The sequence below is a fragment of the Trematomus bernacchii genome, unplaced genomic scaffold, assembly GCF_902827165.1.
Source record: "Trematomus bernacchii unplaced genomic scaffold, fTreBer1.1, whole genome shotgun sequence".
NCBI lineage: Eukaryota > Metazoa > Chordata > Actinopteri > Perciformes > Nototheniidae > Trematomus > Trematomus bernacchii.
The window spans coordinates 2402961-2421607 of record NW_022988098.1 but is presented as its reverse complement, the minus strand read 5'-3'; the positions used below and the strand labels follow the sequence as shown (position 1 = coordinate 2421607).

At 39.4% G+C, this 18647-nt stretch overlaps 1 protein-coding gene across 2 annotated transcripts; it reads right to left on the bottom strand.

The window, feature by feature from the left end:
* Positions 1-2570: 2570 nt before the first annotated feature.
* LOC117475468 (inter-alpha-trypsin inhibitor heavy chain H3-like) lies at positions 2571-18549 on the bottom strand. 2 transcript variants are annotated; one of them, XM_034121689.1, is made up of 23 exons: positions 18374-18549; positions 15265-15300; positions 15113-15136; positions 13799-13956; positions 13200-13304; positions 12964-13126; positions 12529-12639; positions 12301-12429; positions 11259-11375; positions 11003-11171; positions 9877-10002; positions 9438-9619; positions 9130-9315; positions 8373-8512; positions 8015-8175; positions 7422-7451; positions 7062-7337; positions 5334-5345; positions 4715-4828; positions 4440-4641; positions 3771-3946; positions 3567-3678; positions 2571-3478 (listed from the first exon to the last, which is right to left on the bottom strand). In XM_034121689.1, exons 1-23 carry the CDS (start codon positions 18545-18547, stop codon positions 3343-3345), a joined length of 3039 nt encoding a protein of 1012 aa, XP_033977580.1. In that variant the 5' UTR covers positions 18548-18549; the 3' UTR covers positions 2571-3342. The 2 variants fall into 2 exon arrangements, with proteins under 2 accessions (XP_033977580.1, XP_033977581.1); XM_034121690.1 differs by lacking the exon at positions 5334-5345 and having other exon boundaries at positions 18374-18548.
* Between the last annotated feature and the right edge of the window lie 98 nt (positions 18550-18647).

The following is an 18647-nucleotide window of genomic DNA, read 5'->3' as shown; positions in this document are numbered from 1 at the left end:
ACTTGATGTCAATCTCCGCCTCAAAATATTGCAGAACTTTCCACGTGAAACTAATTATCTTTAAAATGTTGCAACACTTTCACTACAAATAACTTTATAAGAGCTAAAAAACGAAGTATTATTCCTCAGTAGTCAGACTGTGGGACCTGAGCTGAGAGACTACAGATGTACTACAGCTCTCTCCCGCCCTCTGGTGGAGAAGCAGCAGACCTACACTAACGCTCTGCACTTCTGCATGACCTCCTTAGTGAACTCTTAGTCTGACCTGATGTTTCGAACCTTGCAGGGATCTGGTGGATGAACAGCAAAGATATTAATGTCAGCCATGTGTGAAGAGGTCGCTTTAGCATTTTCTGCAACCAGGGCCGAATGGAGTACAGTGGGGCCCTCTCAAGCTATCGCCGACACCCTGAGCCCCGCACATCTGGTGTTAATCAGGAAAGCTTACACAAACACACACATACAAAGAGACAGACACACACAAGCAAACACTTCTGCAAAGATCCCCTTAAGAAAATCCCTCTCAACTCCTGAACTTCCGACATGACTGGGGTCAACACACTTGCCCTGGATATTTAGTACACACACCAGAGCCATGTAATAAGAGCTGTTGAGTTGTTACAGTACAGTGTTCACACACACACACACACACACACACACACACACACACACACACACACACACACACACACACACACACACACACACACACACACACACACACACACACACACACACACACACACACACACACACACACACACACACACACACACACACACATTTTAGAATCGGCATTGGAAAGTGTACAATAAATGCAAAAGACATAAATCCAAATGAGGGATATAAAAAGGACAACATAAAGAGAAAATGTGTGTTCTTAGCTAGTGATAAAATAAAGACATGACCAACCAGTCACTACACAGCATTGTAAGAGTTATTACATCACTGAATAAAGGACCCGATAGCTTAGTTTGTGCTAAATTACGTAAGATTTTAACAAAGCTATATGACAAAAACACCACTGTATGTCATTCATGCAATTCTTCAATTAAAAATGAGAAAAAGAAACTAAAAATGTGATTAGTAAAAGGTATTTTAAACTTTCATCAATGAACTCGCATTTACATTCTAAAAAGTGAATCCTTTGGTGGTTGTTATCTTTTAGACTAGCTGATAATAACTCTAGGCTCAAGTTAAAGTTGTAGGAATATAAGGGAATGACCTATTGTCCTCATTCTTCGTACTTAAAGATGATAAAAGCTTTATTTTCCACACCGAACAGGTAAAACAAAGCGAACAAGGAGAATCAGGAAATAATTTTTCACCAAAGACATTTCGACAAATCACACAATGACTGCTGTTATATATATAAGTGCTGTGAAAAGGGGGAAATAGTATTTGGTTTAATTTTAGAATAATTATGTTTCAATCTTAAAAATGTGTAGAGCAAAAATGTAAAGGAACATTAATAAACGTGATGCAACAAATCATGTTTAAACGTACTGCGGGTGATATGAATACAGTATATATGAATGATGTGTACTGCTGTAAACTATAGGCTTACCATGGGTCTTTATGTGTGGCTTAGTGAGTGTGAAAATGACAAACCTCCGTCCACACGTTTATTCGACACCCGTTTCTGGTCTTCTCTCTTCAGGTAAGGAGTAGCCAAGAAACAGTCTCCTGGCCCATGAGGAAGATTCTACAGGGCGACATATACAAACATGTTTGAGTATAAGAGATACTTAATAACACCCCAATTACAGTGAGTCAGAAAAACTCATGGCTAGCTAAAATATTTTAAACTTCAACCCCATGATTAGCCCCAATAATTTGTTAGCTAAAAACATTAGCTAGCTTGTGTGAAGAAACGGTTAGTTAGCTTGGGGTAGATTTGCGTGACTTTAGCGGCACAGTGTTGTGGTAATTGTGCCAAATTCATCGGTTAGTATCTTTGTAGTCTTTTCGTTTGTAAAAGTGAAATAAACTGATGAAAAATAGCTAAAATAGCTAAAATCTCACCTTTGTGTGGCTTGTCAAACACTGTTTTCGAATGCGGCGTCTTCTTTACCTCCCGTTGCCAGCGCAACAACAAACCGTAATGAGCTCACTGCTGCCCCTTGTGGCCATACAACTAAACACAAGGCTCTATCTGCGCATGCGCTTTAATGACATTCGCCAAATGGCCATGGCAAAAACAATCCAAATAAATAAAATGCCACTGTATAAATCCTCTGACAAACAAGGTTTAATGAAGCAGTACTCTGACTTAATATAAACTTGTACTAGGTATAGGAAATTATAGGAGATCTCCACTTTGAATATAGTATTTGTCATATCTTATTTTACTGTACTGTTTCTTGTATATCTATACTTTGTACAAATATTATGTTTATTTGTTACAATAGTTTTTATAATCGTATTATTTTTTGCTCCTTTAAAAAAATACCAGATTCTTCTTTTGATATCTGCTCCATTTACACCAAAGCAAATTCCTCGTATGTGAAAATCTACTTGGTTATAAACCCGATTCTGATTCTGAAAAGCTACAACAATCAAACACAAACTGGTGTACATGTACATTTATTGTCATCACATACAAAAAACATAGGCCCAACATTTTTTTATTTAAAGAGCAAAAATTCCCTGTAACATCTAAAAAAATATATACCAACCTGTGGCCAGAAACAGCTGTGTTGGTTTTACCTTTGAATCTTAGAGATGATAAAATACGTTTGTGCACAATTTCAATAATAATATCACAAGAAGTACATCCATAGATGATAATTTATCTGTGATGGTGCAAAGTTGGCATAAAGCCCAGATATGGCAAAAATTAGAGTTGAAAAGTACAAAATGTGGTTGTGTTTTTTAACGTACCGGTGTACAGGTTTCAACTTTTTCGAAGCGAAATCAAGTTGTGTATAGTTGTATACAAATGTGTATGCGATAAGGTACATTCAGTTTAAAGGCAATGGTATGGTTTGTATGTGAAGTATGCAGACGTATAATTCTATGACAGCCGGAAATTGGAAAGCAACATAATATACCTGACAGCAGTACATCAAGAATATAGTTGCACCAGAGTGCACAAATTGTCATTCACATTGTCGTTTTTGGGAAGCAATGTCCATCATGAGATCAGGAATCATAATTGTTATTTTGTATCGCCATTAAATAAGACTGTAAGGATCCTGGGATTTATAATGTTTGTTTCAGAATGTGTGCAATGTTGAAATGAACACTCAATGTGGCTCACTATAACCTGCAATCTCTCACAAATAATAATGTGGTCCCAGTGCATTGCTACTGGGATTAAAACATTTCTACATTCAAAAATCAGCCTTGAAAAAGCCCTGACACAACGTAGTCCGAGGCTTCTCCATCAATAAGGCCAGCTCCATCATTGTTAGCAAACCAGCAGGGAATACTTTTCCCATTCTTCACATCCCTGCTGAAGTCCTTCTGCCAGTGTCTGCGAATTAGAATTAAAAAAAAGCTGAAACACTCCTTGAACTTGTATGCGTTATGTGTTTGTGTGTTTAAACCATATTACATATTACCTGGTTACGTTGAGTATTTGTCCCTTCACATACATGGTGGCATCTATTTTCTCCTTGTTCTTATGTGGATGCAGGTCTGTCAACTCAAACCCAACGCCATGGTAGAACTGACCTGGAGGAAGATTATTTGTATAAAATAAGGAATCAGGAAACATAAAAAAAGCTGCACAGTGATTGCATAATTAAAGGAAACTAGATCTTTACCTAGCAAACCATGAACCGAATCAGACAAGTGGTGACTGTCCAGGTTGTAGAAACCCAGGTAGTCCTGTTGGTCGTGGCATTTCTTCCAAACCTTTGTGTGTCTAATGACCTCAAATTTAACCGAGTGCTTCAGCGTCACTGTCAGGCTGCAGTTCTTAGTTAACCTGAGGTCCATACTGGAGGAGAGACAAAGGTAGTTAGGTGTATTTGTGATTCACAGGAACCATGAAAAGCAGAGTGAAGATTTATTTTTCAATGCAATTTTAGGTCCATTTAGTTTTCAGTGTAAGACTATTAGAATATATTTACATACATTAATTAAATAAATGTTATTGAATCAATGGACATTTTAACACATTCTCATTTTAAACTAGAAAATCAGCAGATTAATTCCATACAAGATATTTTTACGAGCCAATAAAATGAGGCACGCAACTTAATTGATAAATCTATGTGCTCTGTCATCTTTGCCATGAATTTTTGAAGGTCTAAGCATAAGTATTTGTTTTGTGTTTACCGTAATTAAAAGTATTTCAAAAACATAAAATCAAAAGTTAAATAGAAACTTTCTTTACATTCATTTTAAAAAGCATTTTATCCTGGCATGACCAAAATGACAATATTCCTCCTATTACTTTTAGATAATATTTGTAAGGCAATGTTACTCACTTGGTTTCTTTGATAGAGGTTGTATCGGACCACAGCAGCTTGACCTGCTTGCCTTCGTGGAAAACTGAGATTTCCTGCGTGCTCACCTCCAGCCTCACGCCCAGCTTCTGGTGGATGATACCAAAACGGCCAAAGTAGGTATTGATCTTACCATGCGGATCAATTTTCTTCCTGCCGATAATTTGGCCGTTCACCACAAAGCCTGAAATAATGACACGTTTTAGTTTGTTGGCCTTTCTTTGGTTTTTCACAAAAAAAGTAGAACTCTAACTCACCTGGTATTGGGTCTCTGACCAGGTTGAAAACGGTTCCTGGTTTGTCGTTGATGTTGAAGCATAGAGCCTCATCTCTGTCTGGCAGCTCTATCATGAAGTGAGGATCCCCGTCCGCTGCACAAACATTAAAGTGTCATGTCAGGAAAACAAACATGTAGCCTATAAGAGTCAAACTCAAGTTTGTAACTATGATATTTTAATACAATCTTAAGCAGCTCTAAAACCATTCCTCAGTGCAGCAATGTGAGAAAAATACTTTTTGAACATTAAAGGGGACCTATCATGCAAAATGCACTTTGTGATGTCTTTTATACATAAATATGTGTCCCCGGTGCGTCAGGGGAACTCACGCAGCGTCAGAAAATAAAACCCTCTCTCTTTTCCTCCGTACCCAAATCTTTTAAAAATGGGTGTACAACGAGCGGATACAGATTTGCTGCCGATCTGAAGTCAAATCGGCAGCGGACCCACAGAAAGTTGCTATCAGAAACAATGCCTGACGTGTTTTGGACGTAATCTCGTCTTTTTTTACATTAGCAAGCCTCGCTAACACTCAGAGCTAACCTGTACTTTAGAGCACATGTGTTTAAAAAGCAGGAAATAAAAAAAAGGAACTCACCTTGTGATAAACCTGCAAGAGAAAAAGCATTTGAGCTCCATACTGTTTCAGAAATAATTCCTTGATGTGGTTTAGAACAGGATAGCGTTTTTATCACAGCAGAATTTAACTTTATCTCCTGTAGAATTCTGATCAGGCATTAGCTCCGCCTCCTCTTTTTTTTTTTTTCAAGCTAAGGACCCAAAATCCGCATTTCTCTAACAGGGCTGCAAAAGAGGGGTATGAGCAGTATGAGGGATGGCTACAATGGGGAATCTGTTTGGTATTTTAAGCAAAAAACTTCACAGACATGTTTTGTATAGGTATGGCCCTACAATATATTTTTCCAATATAGCATAATAGGTCCACTTTAAAGCATGTAAACATGTCACAGTAGAGGCACAAAACACAAATATGAACCTGAAATTAGCACAATATGTCCTATTTTACGACAGGAAATAAACAAAATGGAAATTGTTAAATGTCACAGGATTCATAACCTTAGATCTGATATGGCAAACCGCTGTAATTATTACATTTGAAGATTTAAAGGTCCCATGTCATGGCCATTTCTACTGATCATAATTCCATTGTTGAGGTACGGGCCGTCTCCACGGCAGCGTTAAAAAAATCTTGGAGGTGGGCGTATCTGAAGCTTGAGGATTTTTTGCGAGCAACCAATCACATGAATCTCCCGCCCGCGACATACGAAGCAAAAAAGCCCGAAGTAAACTGGATATAAACTCCCCAAAACAGGCGAAAACCTACCACTGTCTCTGCCACCTCCCTCCATGCCTGGCTCCTCCGGTTTATATCCCGGTAGGTCTGGTCATAAAGCACCGGGTGATTGATTCGCTACCGCTAATTTCTCCTCCATTTTTTGGAATATGAGGAAATGACCTGCGGTATTTCTCTCCCAGCATACACGCCGTTTGATTGGCTAGAGCTTGAACTGTCAGATTTGCGTACACGGGATTTGATTGGCTGACGCTTCCACCTCAGCCTCAAAAGTTGAACATTGTTCAACTTTGGATCTTGAAAATCCTGAGAATCTCCGCTCGCCTGCCCACAATGCATTTCGGCGAAAGCGAAAAAAAGTGACGTCACCCCATTCAAAGTGAATGGGCAGAAGCGTTTCAAGATTTTTTAACGCTGCCGTGGAGACGGCCCGGTATACTAAAATAAATGTATATTGTGCAATTTTCCAAACTCACATTGGTTTCTCATACAGCATCTCTGTATAGTATGTGTATTCACTCTCTGTCCTAAACGGCTTGTTGGAGCTCCTTCCCCCCCCTCCCTGTGAGCCCAGTGGCCGTCTGCGAGACAGCGAGACACAGCGAAACCCAGCCCGGAACACACACACACCCGCAGCCTGGCTGGGAGTTTGTGTGTGTGCCCAGGCTGAGTTCCGCGGTGTCTCGCTGTCTCGCCGACCCCACACCAGTGAGCCAGCTCACAGTGTCCAGCTCCTCGCAGCAGCGAGCCTCGCAACCTCCTGCCGAGTGTGTGTGTGTGAGGAAGTCCGCGGATTGGTCAAAACGTAACGGCTCCGCGGACACCACTACAGGGTGTACTTTGAGGGTTTGTGACTCTGCAGACCGTTTACAGCTACATAACACACAAGGCGACGGGTAATAACCAGAAAAGCATGACATTGGACCTTTATGTTAAAGTGACAGGGGAAATTAATGCATTGATATGATAGATTGATGTGATAGTAAAACTGCTGCTGTATGAAAAGCTTACCACTGCTGGCACGGGAACTGCTACCACTGGCACGGGAACCGCTACCACGGGAACTGCTGCCACGGGAACTGCTGCCACGGGAACTGCTACTTGCACCACTACTGCCACCACTACCGCCACTACCGCCACTAGCGCCACTAGCGCCACTAGCGCCACTAGCGCCACTAGCGCCACTAGCGCCACTAGCGCCACTAGCGCCACTAGCGCCACTACTGCCACTACTAAATGATTTGGCAAAGATAGGACTATGGTGTTGTCTCCTACTGGCCGAAGAACCTGTTATGAAAAATAATGAATGCTTGTTCGGCCCAAAATGTGATTGATGAAGTCACATGATTACATTAAAAGTGATTGTCATACCTGTGTGTTTTTCTGCTTTCTGTCGCTGGTCTGAGAAAGTATAGAAAACACACAAAACAAAGTTAGTTTATTGTCTTTGGCATATTCTACATACACTTTTTGATTTAACCTATAATATACCACGGCCCAAAACTATAACATTAGGAGAAACACGCTGCAGCTTCAGAAACAATGCAAAACTTGTGTCTTGTTGTCATCATTTTTCTTTTTCAACCCTTGTGTAGCATACGTACAGTATAGCTATCAGAATATTGTGACTATACATTTGATAGGTATATTTCTTTAATGAAGGGTTGCATGTTTTATTAAATGACTTCACATAAACGTTTTATGTAGGTTATCGAATAAATACGGCTTCCAAGGGTTAAATCTGGTCAAACCTTTTCTAATTTTCTTCTCAATTATGACAGGCATCGTTATACAAACATGACAGACAAACTAAGGGTAGCCCACAGATGGATCTAACACTGTCTTTATGTGACTTCCTGTATATTCTTTGACGGCTGCTTGAAACTGTCCGATTTAACGGCAGCTTTTTGCACTACGCCCTACTGCTTCCACCTGATCTCGTCCATTTCCACTTTGAATATTACCCTCAGTCAGTTTGTCAGCGATGAGAGGGCTGTCTGGTCCATCCTCAGTGTCAGGCTTAGTGACCACCATGGAGGTGAGAGGGGTGACGAAGCTGTATTGCACAGACATGTCCAGGGCCTTGGCAGTCCCATTGCCTTTCTCCTGCTCAGTACCAATGTCACTGGCAGATTTAAAAAAAGAGAGATTTGATAAGTTGAGTGTTTTTTAATGACATTGGAGGCGCTAGGTGCAACAAAAATATGCACCATGAAATTATTTGAATTCCTTTGAATAATCTGTCATTATTGATGGAGAATCTTGCTTCAAATCCTGGACAGGTAGAGATAAAACTGACAGACACATTTCCAATTAACAAACCTGTTCTCGAGGAGCTGCTGGATGGTGAGGTAGGCCCACAGACGCTCAGAGAAATTCCCAAAGATGTACTCTTGCTCAGGGTAGATCAGATCTAAATTGATCTCACTGGCCTTTCCCTGTTCCTGAAAGTCTTCTTCGGACTTGAGAAGGAGGAGAAATGTAATGAGTTATTACTGACAGCAAAGTTATTTGTAGTTTTATTTGATAAAAACAAGACTGAGAGTCTAAAGCATCGCTAGCAGCGCTTTGAGGCTAAATGCTAACGTCAGCTAACATGGTCACAATAACAGTCTTACAAGTATATATCTTAGCAAGCTATCATGCAAACATGTAGAGTACTTTTAAGCACAAAGCATAACTGTGGTGTAGGGAATAACAATAGTTTTGAAGGTATTTGATTGTAAAACAAAGTATTTGACCAATTTAAATGTTGACCTGATGATTAAGCCTCAAGACAAATGTAATGGACCATGTCAGTAGGATGGTTCCTTTTGACTGTATGTACAAAATTACATTAAAATCCACCAAAATTGTTGTATTTTTCAGTCTCAAAGTGAAGTGAAGCCTTGAAAAGTAAAAAAGGAACATGATAGCATAGTGACTTAGGCTACAGCAATCTACTTAAGTTTAATTTCTTTAAAAATACTACACTTAGCATTGAATATTCAGTGACAGGAACTGTCTCGAGAAACAACTACTATACAGTATACAGTAGAGCTTTTTCATGCTTATTGGCATATTACTGCCTATTCCTCACCCCCTGAGCGAACACTTCCACCATGAAGTTGTCCAGGTCGTTGTCGGTCAGTCGACCCGCCACCACGATCTCTGAGCCGTTAAACAGCTGGCTGTAGTGGTTAGTCGTCAGGGAGTCCACTGCGTTCTCAGGATAACGCAGGTCCACCTCCAAGAGCAGAGGGTTGGCCACCTCATCATAGAAACCCTGGAACAAAGACATACTCCAAATCAGGCCTTGTCTGTTCTCTATTGTTTGGGAATATATATGACAAATATTCCCAACCTTGCATGGACATTATCATTATTTTGTTTGATCTTTATCCAAACCTGGAGTTGTACGGCTGCATCCGAACCCTCATAGATCCTGCGGGCTACTCCCTTGTTTTGTTTGCTCATTACATCCAGGAAGGAGTATACCACATCATTTCCGAATCCAAGACAGAACATAGACATCTTCCCGTTGATAGCAAAGCGCACATTCTCCTGAATCTGTGGAAGCCTTGACTCCCCTACATGCAGAAACACAAGTGTTATTTCTAAGCATGCAATAAAAGCATTGTGATTTCAACAAGATAGTTACTCAGCAAAGTTGTAAAGAGTCATTTAGAAAAAGGTAATCTTCATTGGGTCTTTTTTGAAAAATGGGTGTTTCAGAAAGAAATCAGTAAGAACAAATCCCTTTTGACTTTCTGACACCCCTAATTCAATAAAATGCTTATGCAGAATGCACAAATCTTATTATAATCTTCAAATCAAGACATCTTACCGCTGTTGGGCATCCCGTCAGTCAGTAAAATAATCATATCTGTACTCCTTTCTGGCAGGTTCATATCTTTTCTTTCTTTCTCCAGCATTTTCACTGCCCTCAGTACAGCGCCATTGATATTGGTGGCTGAAAAGAAATAATACAATGAGCAGGTAAACATGAACATTTCCTGAGATAAATTACAACCTAGGAAACAAAGTAACAATCCTCAATAGGAATAGTATAGCATTTTCTACAACATTTATTTTCTTCGTGAATCTTATATGAGATGAGCAATAACACTGCTGTCAACTCACTTTAAAGCAACAGTCAGTATCATGGTGTTATGGGAGTGAGTCTTTCTCCCTTGTTGACACATTTTAAATGTGTAAATATTTAAAGGTCCCATGTCATGCTTTTCCGGTTATTACCCGTCCCCTTGTGTGTTATAGCTTTTTATGCATGTAAACGGTCTGCAAAATCACAAACCCTCAAAGTACACCCTGTAGCGATTAAAACTCTAACACAGAAAATACCTGTCTATGCTGCACCAGAACGCCTCGTTGGAGATTTTTTTCCTGGGTACAGTGATGTGACCATACCCAAATGGTATGCGGGTGCTAGTGGAGCCTCGCAGACCCCATGCAGCAACCAGGAAACTACACCAGTAATAGAGCTCACACTGTCCCCTCCTCACAGCAGCGAGCCCCGCAACGTCCCGCCAACACGGCACCCAGACCCCACGCAGCATTCTCATCTGTTTGTCATTACTGGTGTCATTTTCTGGTTGCTAACAAACGCCATTGTAACACATAATCACTGATGTTCCGCTGTAACGGTGGTGGACTCATCAGAACAGAGTGGGCGAGCTGACCAATCAGAGCACAGTGGGCTCATAGGGAGGGGGGGTCAGGAGCTCCAACAAGCCGTTTAGGACAGAGAGTGAATACACATACTATACAGAGATGCTGTATGAGAAACCAATGTGATTTTGGAAAATTGTACAATGTAAATCTATTCTAGTAGACCTCAACAATGGAATTATGATCAGTAGAAATGGCCATGACATGGGACCTTTAAATTAATCTGATTAGGAAGTGCACATCAAATATGGCATACAAGTTGGTACCACATGTTTTCTTCTTACATCCATTGTCTCTTATCTTCTTGACGTAGGCAATGGCTTCAGTCACATTTGTCTGTGTAGCTTTGGTAAGATAGTTCTTCCAGGTGATAATTTGATTGTCAAACAGGATAAGAGCAAAGTGGTCCTCTTCGTGGAGGTCTTTCAGAATGGCAACCAGTGCATCGCGGGTCTGCAAAGGTACCGAAATTAACACATGAAGATATACAAAACGGTGTTGCATACAGTATGGATTTCACTTACACAAAAAGCATTTTACCTGACGCATCTTTTGTCCACTCATTGATCCACTCCTGTCAATCACAAACACCACATTCTTTGGGACTCTGGGCAGGTCAGGAGGAGCGAAGAAGTGCACAAAGTATCCGTTCACAATCTGAAGGGAAATAAAGCACTTGTTCAAGGCTATTATGAATATATAATACCAGGCCAAAGCTATGCTAACATTCAAAGGAATATGGAAGTAAAACTAAGATCAGGAGTAAAATACTATTTTTCATTTTAAAGGGATCTTTCAGAATGTTGGAAATAAGATAAGATAAACGTTTATTGATCCCCAGTTGTTTTAGCAGCAACAGTAACAAGATAGAACAATAACCTGGTTTTGACAGGGGCAGCAAACAACGTACTTTAGCCAGCTCAAAGAAAGACCCACCTCAAAAAATCTATTAGTTAAAGTGTATTTTAAGAATATTTTTAACCTAATGGATGACAGCTCTTTTTGAAGAGGAACTTATGTTGACTTCAGAGCGTCGAGATCCTATGACAAAAACAATAATGTTACCTCGCAAAACCCAGAAGATACTATTCACCAAAGTAACATAATAACACTAACAAACTTACCAATTGGGCACAGGTGAACCAGCAACATCTGTATTTTGTGAGGTAAAATTGTTGTTTTTGTCAACAAGTCTCGATTGATATAACGGCCTATGCTTCTCCCTATAGGAGAAAGCTGTTTGACAAGAAGGTAACGCAATATTTAAAAAAAGCAAACACTTAGACTGAAATTGTTTTTTTTGGAGGGATTCTTTTAAAGGGCAAAAATGTGTTTTGCTGACGCGCTCTTCCAAAACAACATTGCTTTACTTCAGTACTTCTGTTTCTCTAAACGTGGGACGTGATGAATGCAATCTAATGTAGGTAGAATAAGGATAAGTAGTTCATAAAATCTGAACAATCCCTTTAAACCTAATTTAAAAATGCTGTAAGCTATCCAAAAGTCTATTTAGGCTTTGCTCCTATAGCTTATAATATTGTGAGTCTTATGTGCTGCTGAAAAGTCTTTGTTGGCTCCTGACCTGAACTTCCCCGAGGCCCTTTTTTCGTTTCACATCGTACTTGATGATGAAATCTCCTTCAATGATAGTGCCTTCACATCCTGGACATTTCCTCTGCTGATCCAGTGTTGGAGAGAAAGAGATGTGTGCCTGAGAGCCAAAAAAAAATATATTTCATGACATTATTGGAGACATCATTATTGCTTAAAATAATCATCATAATGTTCAGAAGCTTAGAAATCTGTCTACCTTTGTGTCTGTGACGGTTTTCTTCACCAGGGGGAGCAGCTCGTTGGAGAGGAAGGTCGCAGTGGTCTCAACAAAAGCAATACCCTGAGGCTCATAGATGTTTGTCACAATCTGTCTCAACACACACGCACACACACACACACACACACACACACACACACACACACACACACACACACACACACACACACACACACACACACACACACACACACACACACACACACACACACACACACACACACACACACACACACACACACACACACACACACACACACACACACACACACACACACACACACACACACACACACACACACACACACACACACGTTATCACTGAGGCAGATCAAGTGTGGACAGGCAGCTTTCCAGCTCCTCCTGACCAGTATGTTGTTACGAAGTAGAATAGAGGAGGAGATCATGTCCAACCTGGAAGTCCTGCACCGGTTGCTCCGGTTTAACTCGGGTCAGAATCTCATACTGGCCCAGTTTCCTCTGAAGGAGCTCCTCGTAGGTCAGAACGAAAGTCACGCTGCTGTTGGCGGCGATATTGACAGAGACTGAAAACTTCTCCATCTTTCGTCCAGAAGCCCTGTAATGATGGAAGTGTGTTACTTTAATATTCACACAACGGGTTCACTGTAAAATGTTTCAGTCCAACATACTTCACCAGTCCAGCAGTCTGTCCAGAGGAAACAGCCTTCTCATATTGTTTCTTAGCTTTCTCTTTCTCCTTTACATCTCCAACGTACATCTGACCGTCGATTTCCCTGTGAGGAAGAAAGAGACTGTTAAAAAATATGCTGGAGAAAGTTTTTAGATACCACACTGTAAAAAAAAGTCCTGAATGAAAATGTACTAAATGTATTAAAAGCAGACCATAAAAATCAATTTTACCAATATAAATCATTAAAATAGTAAAAAGGTAATGCAGCAAATTCTATCCAAATATTTGAGAAGCTGGAACTATAAAAAATGACTTCAATCGTTATCAAAATATTTGCCAAATTATGGTCTGTTAATATATCAAACAAGCAATAGATGTGCTTCCTTTTTATAGGTTTTAAAATCTTAATATGTAAAAGTAATAGAGAATGAAGTTATCAAATAATTTAAGTGGAGGAAAAAGCTAAATATTTAGTACAGTATTGGAGTAGATAGTGACATGAGATTAAAATACAAGTTCTTTCAAATTGTACTAAAACACTGTACATTTAACCACCATCTGTGCTCACAGTTAAAAGTCAAAGACATTTGGACTGACATGCTGAAGTTGGCGATGAAGGCGGTTTTGGGCAGGTCCACCTCGAAGAAGATTTCCTGGGAGGAGTTAGCTCTGTTCAGAGCCTTGGAGGTCATGACGGTGTGGGCGAAACGTAACGTCACGGTGCAGTCCACCCTCACGCTGTACACCTCCACCATCTGAAAGGGATGAACACAGTTTCATCCTGCCTCAGTTACCGTCATTCTCCATCTGTCCACCAGATGCCCTCAGACTTTCCTACTTCCCTTGTCTGTCCTGCATTAACCTCTTCCCCTCCCCACTTTCCCACTTTCCCTTCTAAGCCCTGCAGTATTAACCCAGCCCTTTTTCTACTCACGCACTGTCACATTGTTCCCTGTCCTTCTCTGTCGGCTCCATTCCTGTTTTACCGGGACCATCATTAAGATCTGTTCAGGCTTGCCTCCAACCAGTAAAACCTTTGTTTTTTCTTGTTTGCCAATACATCACTAAAACCCTCCTGTCGCCTGGTCTGTCTGCTTTATGGCTCTCACACCCTTGTTGTAATTTGACACAAAATACCCAAAACCTGTCATGCCGAATATAATACGATGATATGATGATACTTTAAGTTCAGTTTGAGTCTGAATTTGTTCTTGCACCACAGAAGCTCCATTTGCATCATCCACAGGGACAAATAAGAAACAAGGCAACAGACACTTAACGTCACATTATAATCACAAGAGAATTTCCCAACCATACATTTCATGTGGGATTTAACTCTGTTTTAAAATAAAGGATTTAAACCTCAGATCAAATGTAAGTTTAAGGGTTGAGTTAAAATGCTTTCTAAACAGGAAACAACATCAATAAGTTATACCCACAACCAATATTAAAACATGATATCACAGCAAGATCAGTGGCTAAGACAACTGGCAGCTGGTTGTTGTCTCTCTACTGAGTTGTGCATCGGATGTCATGAGAATTGTCCCCTTAATGGAAAATTCATGTCACAAAACCCAGATAGGTCAGTGTTATGTAAACACAATGTGAGATGGAACTTTTATAGATAAGAATAAATGCTCAGAGAGACAAAAATCACTTCCCGCATGTTTATTGTCTCCAGCAAAGCACAGAGAGGAATACATGCATGCCAATGGGCACTGTGGGGGAAAGAGTGGACATCTGGAAGCAATGAGCTTTATACAAAATGTGGACTTGATTTTTCACACAGTAACAATGGCACTACTGTGAGATAGAAGCTACCAGTCGCCATGGCCATGTGTATTGCATTATTATATCCATATTTCACAATGACTTTCCCAGTGATTGAACCTGATACAATTGGTTACTTACATTTGCAGGGTTTGTGCTTCGTTTCTGTAGAGGAAAAAGAGACAAAGATATAATTGACGAGTTTATTTTTACAATCAACATTACAGGGTGAAAGGAACATATAAACACAGCTGAGTACTTTATATTATTGCAAGTAATTGTAATTGTAGTACCTTTATTGACCTGGGGCCCATAGCTTCTTTTGTTTCCTAAACAACAAAGTATGACAACATGGTTATTAAGAAAGGAACAGCAGGATTGGAAAGAAATATCCACATAATAAATGATGGTTTGCTTTCATAAAACCAATACTGCTTCAGTAGACATTTGTCATCTTCTAATCTTCATAATTTCTTATGAACATGGCCTTTACAAAATGTATTTTACAGTTAATTTTCGAGAATACTACGAAAGCAAGGTGTGGCAAAATAATCTGATGAAGGATTTAATTAGTGTGGGAAAAGAGTTGTGGATCTAAGGTGACGCAAATCACAAGCTGGCAGAAATCAATGAGTAACGGCAGGTACACTGGCAGCAACATACTGTAGATAGATAAGTCATATAATGTTAATGTAATCACATGACAGAGAAGCGTAGGTGGGAAGAGGGGACACACAAAGAAAGGAGGGGGCAGGGCAGGCATCACAATGACACACCTTCTTCTTAATGCACTATTTCTTGTAACTGCATTGATTGAGCTATAGAAACACGCAGTAGAAACATGGTGTTTCATTCAAGTTTTCCCTATTATTTTCAGGTTCACATGTGTGTGTTGTGCTTCTACTGAGACATGTTAATATGATTTAATGTTCATGTTATTAAAATAACTGACTTTGCTTTGAAAGGAAAAGGTTCAGATGTTAAGTTTTCTTTAATGTTCAGCAGTCTGAAGATATGACTTGAAATTAGCCTAGGCTGGAATCTCATTAAAATGTGTCTTTTAAAATAGTTATTACGAAAAAAGTAACATCACACCCCCAATAAAAAAAGACTAAGCTGGGTTTTTTGCAAGTTTTAAATATACTTTCTTTCAGCTGTAAAAGCTTAAGTGTTCCTGGAGATGCTCGCGTCTCTAAAGCTTTGGCATCGTTTTCATTAGATTTCCTGAGGAGCTCTTTCAGGCATGATTGGCAAAGGACCAAATCCACCTACTGTATAGCCAAGAAGAAAATACCAACACGCCCTGAGCATATACCACCTTAATTATGTGGCTTCTTGTTTGTATACCTTTTAGACATTGCCACACCTCTCCAATACAACAAAAACACATTCCTTAGAGAAAAGGGGTTTTCATTATTATGACAAGAGATAATGCGCAAAAAGCCAATTTTCTTTGTGGTTAAATAATAATTTTCAAATCTTTATTTATCAGAACATTTCATTCTTCTGGCAATACTTGCTTTGTAAAATGGTTTTCTGTAAATAAGATTCAGCAGATTCAGAAACGTTTAGGTTATGTTTAAATAATTAAGTAATTAAATATATTTATTTATGAATCAATCGATTCAAGTTCATTTATATAGCACATAGTGGTCTTTAAAAATATAAAATAAAATAGAAGATAAATATAACTAAATATAACATAAACATAAGAAGTCAGAAGTGTGCAATAATAAGATCAAATCAGAAATATAAACACACAAACTTGTACAGTAAAATGACAATAAAAGATAAATAAAAAAAGTAAAATTTGATATAAACAAAAGAAGTCAGTGTGACTGTCGTTCAGAGAGACAAGTCAAACAGTCTGATGGCCTAAGGCAGAAATGACTTCCTGTGGTGCTCTGTTGTGCATCTTGGGGGAATGACCGTAAGATGAACAGTTCACTTATTGTTTTTTGTAAAGGAGTACAGTGGCAGACTCAGGCTGACTGAGGGGCAGGGGCAGAAAAAAGGGGCACCAAAACATGTGAAGAGTTTACCAGAGGTCATAACAACGATTATCGGCTATGCCAGAAGGACTGTAGCCTGTTATGAATGTATGAGTGAAATGCACGCTGGTAACGTTTCAAAGGTAAAACATGTTTAATGAAGCAGCGTGAAGACTGTTGCCACTAGATGATGTTACATGTCGTGAGCATGTCAAATCAAAGAGTCACTTAGGGAACAAGACCATTAATGTCTCCTCCCCATACTATTTGCATATCTCAGGATCACTGACTTTTTAAACTCTGATGTTGGAAAAACATATCCATTCAATGCAGAAAACTTAATTTTCGTTCACCTGTATCTCTGGTATACTAGTTGAACCTGAAATGAACCTGAAATCAGCAAAATATGAATCCTTTAAGTTTAAGTAAAAATACTGCACACTGGAAATACTCTACTTCAGTAAAAGTCATGCATTGAAAACACTATTCATGTAAAAGTTATAAATATAATCAGATAATGTACTTAAAGTCTCAAAAGTAAGCATTGTGTGACTGCGTGTTATAGCCTACTATGATGTTTTGTAAGTTGTCAGACTTATTAAGGAGAATATAAAATATCTTCTTATGAGATGTTGTGAATATAATGTTGTATACTAAAAAAAAGAAGTAAAAGTAGTCTGCCTTGATTTGTACCCAAGAACGGTAGCTACTTGCGTAGATTTACTCCGTTACTTTCAACCCATGATGACAGTACATGGATCACGTATAACTAGTAGGCTAGGAAGAATTCATAACTTGCAATAGATATTACATTACATTGCATTTAGCTGACGCTTTTATCCAAAGCGACTTACAATAAGTGCATTCGACCAGGAAGATACAACATTGAAGAAAACAGAATCATATAAGTACATCAGGTTTCATAGAGCCAAAACATTTCAAGTGCTACTCAACTGGCTTTAGATAAACCAGTCCTTTATTAGTATATAAGTGCTTTGTTAGAAATTCTTTGTTAGTAATTCTATCGCTCGAAGTGGAGTCGAAAGAGATGAGTTTGCAGTCTGCGCCGGAAGATGTGTAGTATGTAGATGTGTATATTGTTTTTATCGGATATATTCACGTGTTTTCAAATCGGAAATTCGGGAAATCCAAATAATCCGGAAAAGTTACATCCCTGTATTTTGCTATTTGCACAGCTTTGATAAATATGCCCTCTAAACAGATATTACTTTTTCTATTTTTATTCCTGGGAAAACACTGTTGCTGCTACTAGACCTGCAAAACACGCCTCTTTAAAACTGACTTTGTAAACAATACATGGACTCCATCGATTGATCGCGAGGGACAACAACACAGCCATTTGTGCTCATGCCAATGGACAAATTATGCACATGCAATTTATTTCAAATACCTGTGTCGGATCATCTCCGCGAGAAACCACCAGAGCTCCTTGGGCCTGAGTTGGGAGAAAGATGCAAACACAAACCCACAGCAGCATGACTCTCCACGGTGCAGGCATGGCTGGGAAACAGAGGAGCCTCTGCACTGGCATTGCTGAAAACAAGTGAATAGGAATTCGAGGCATGTGGGTATCAAGACTTCCCACAAGACTTTTTACTCCACCCACCCACGCAACTCAGGAGGAGTTCAGTAGTGTGGTGTTATTGAGTGTGTGTGCGTCAGCG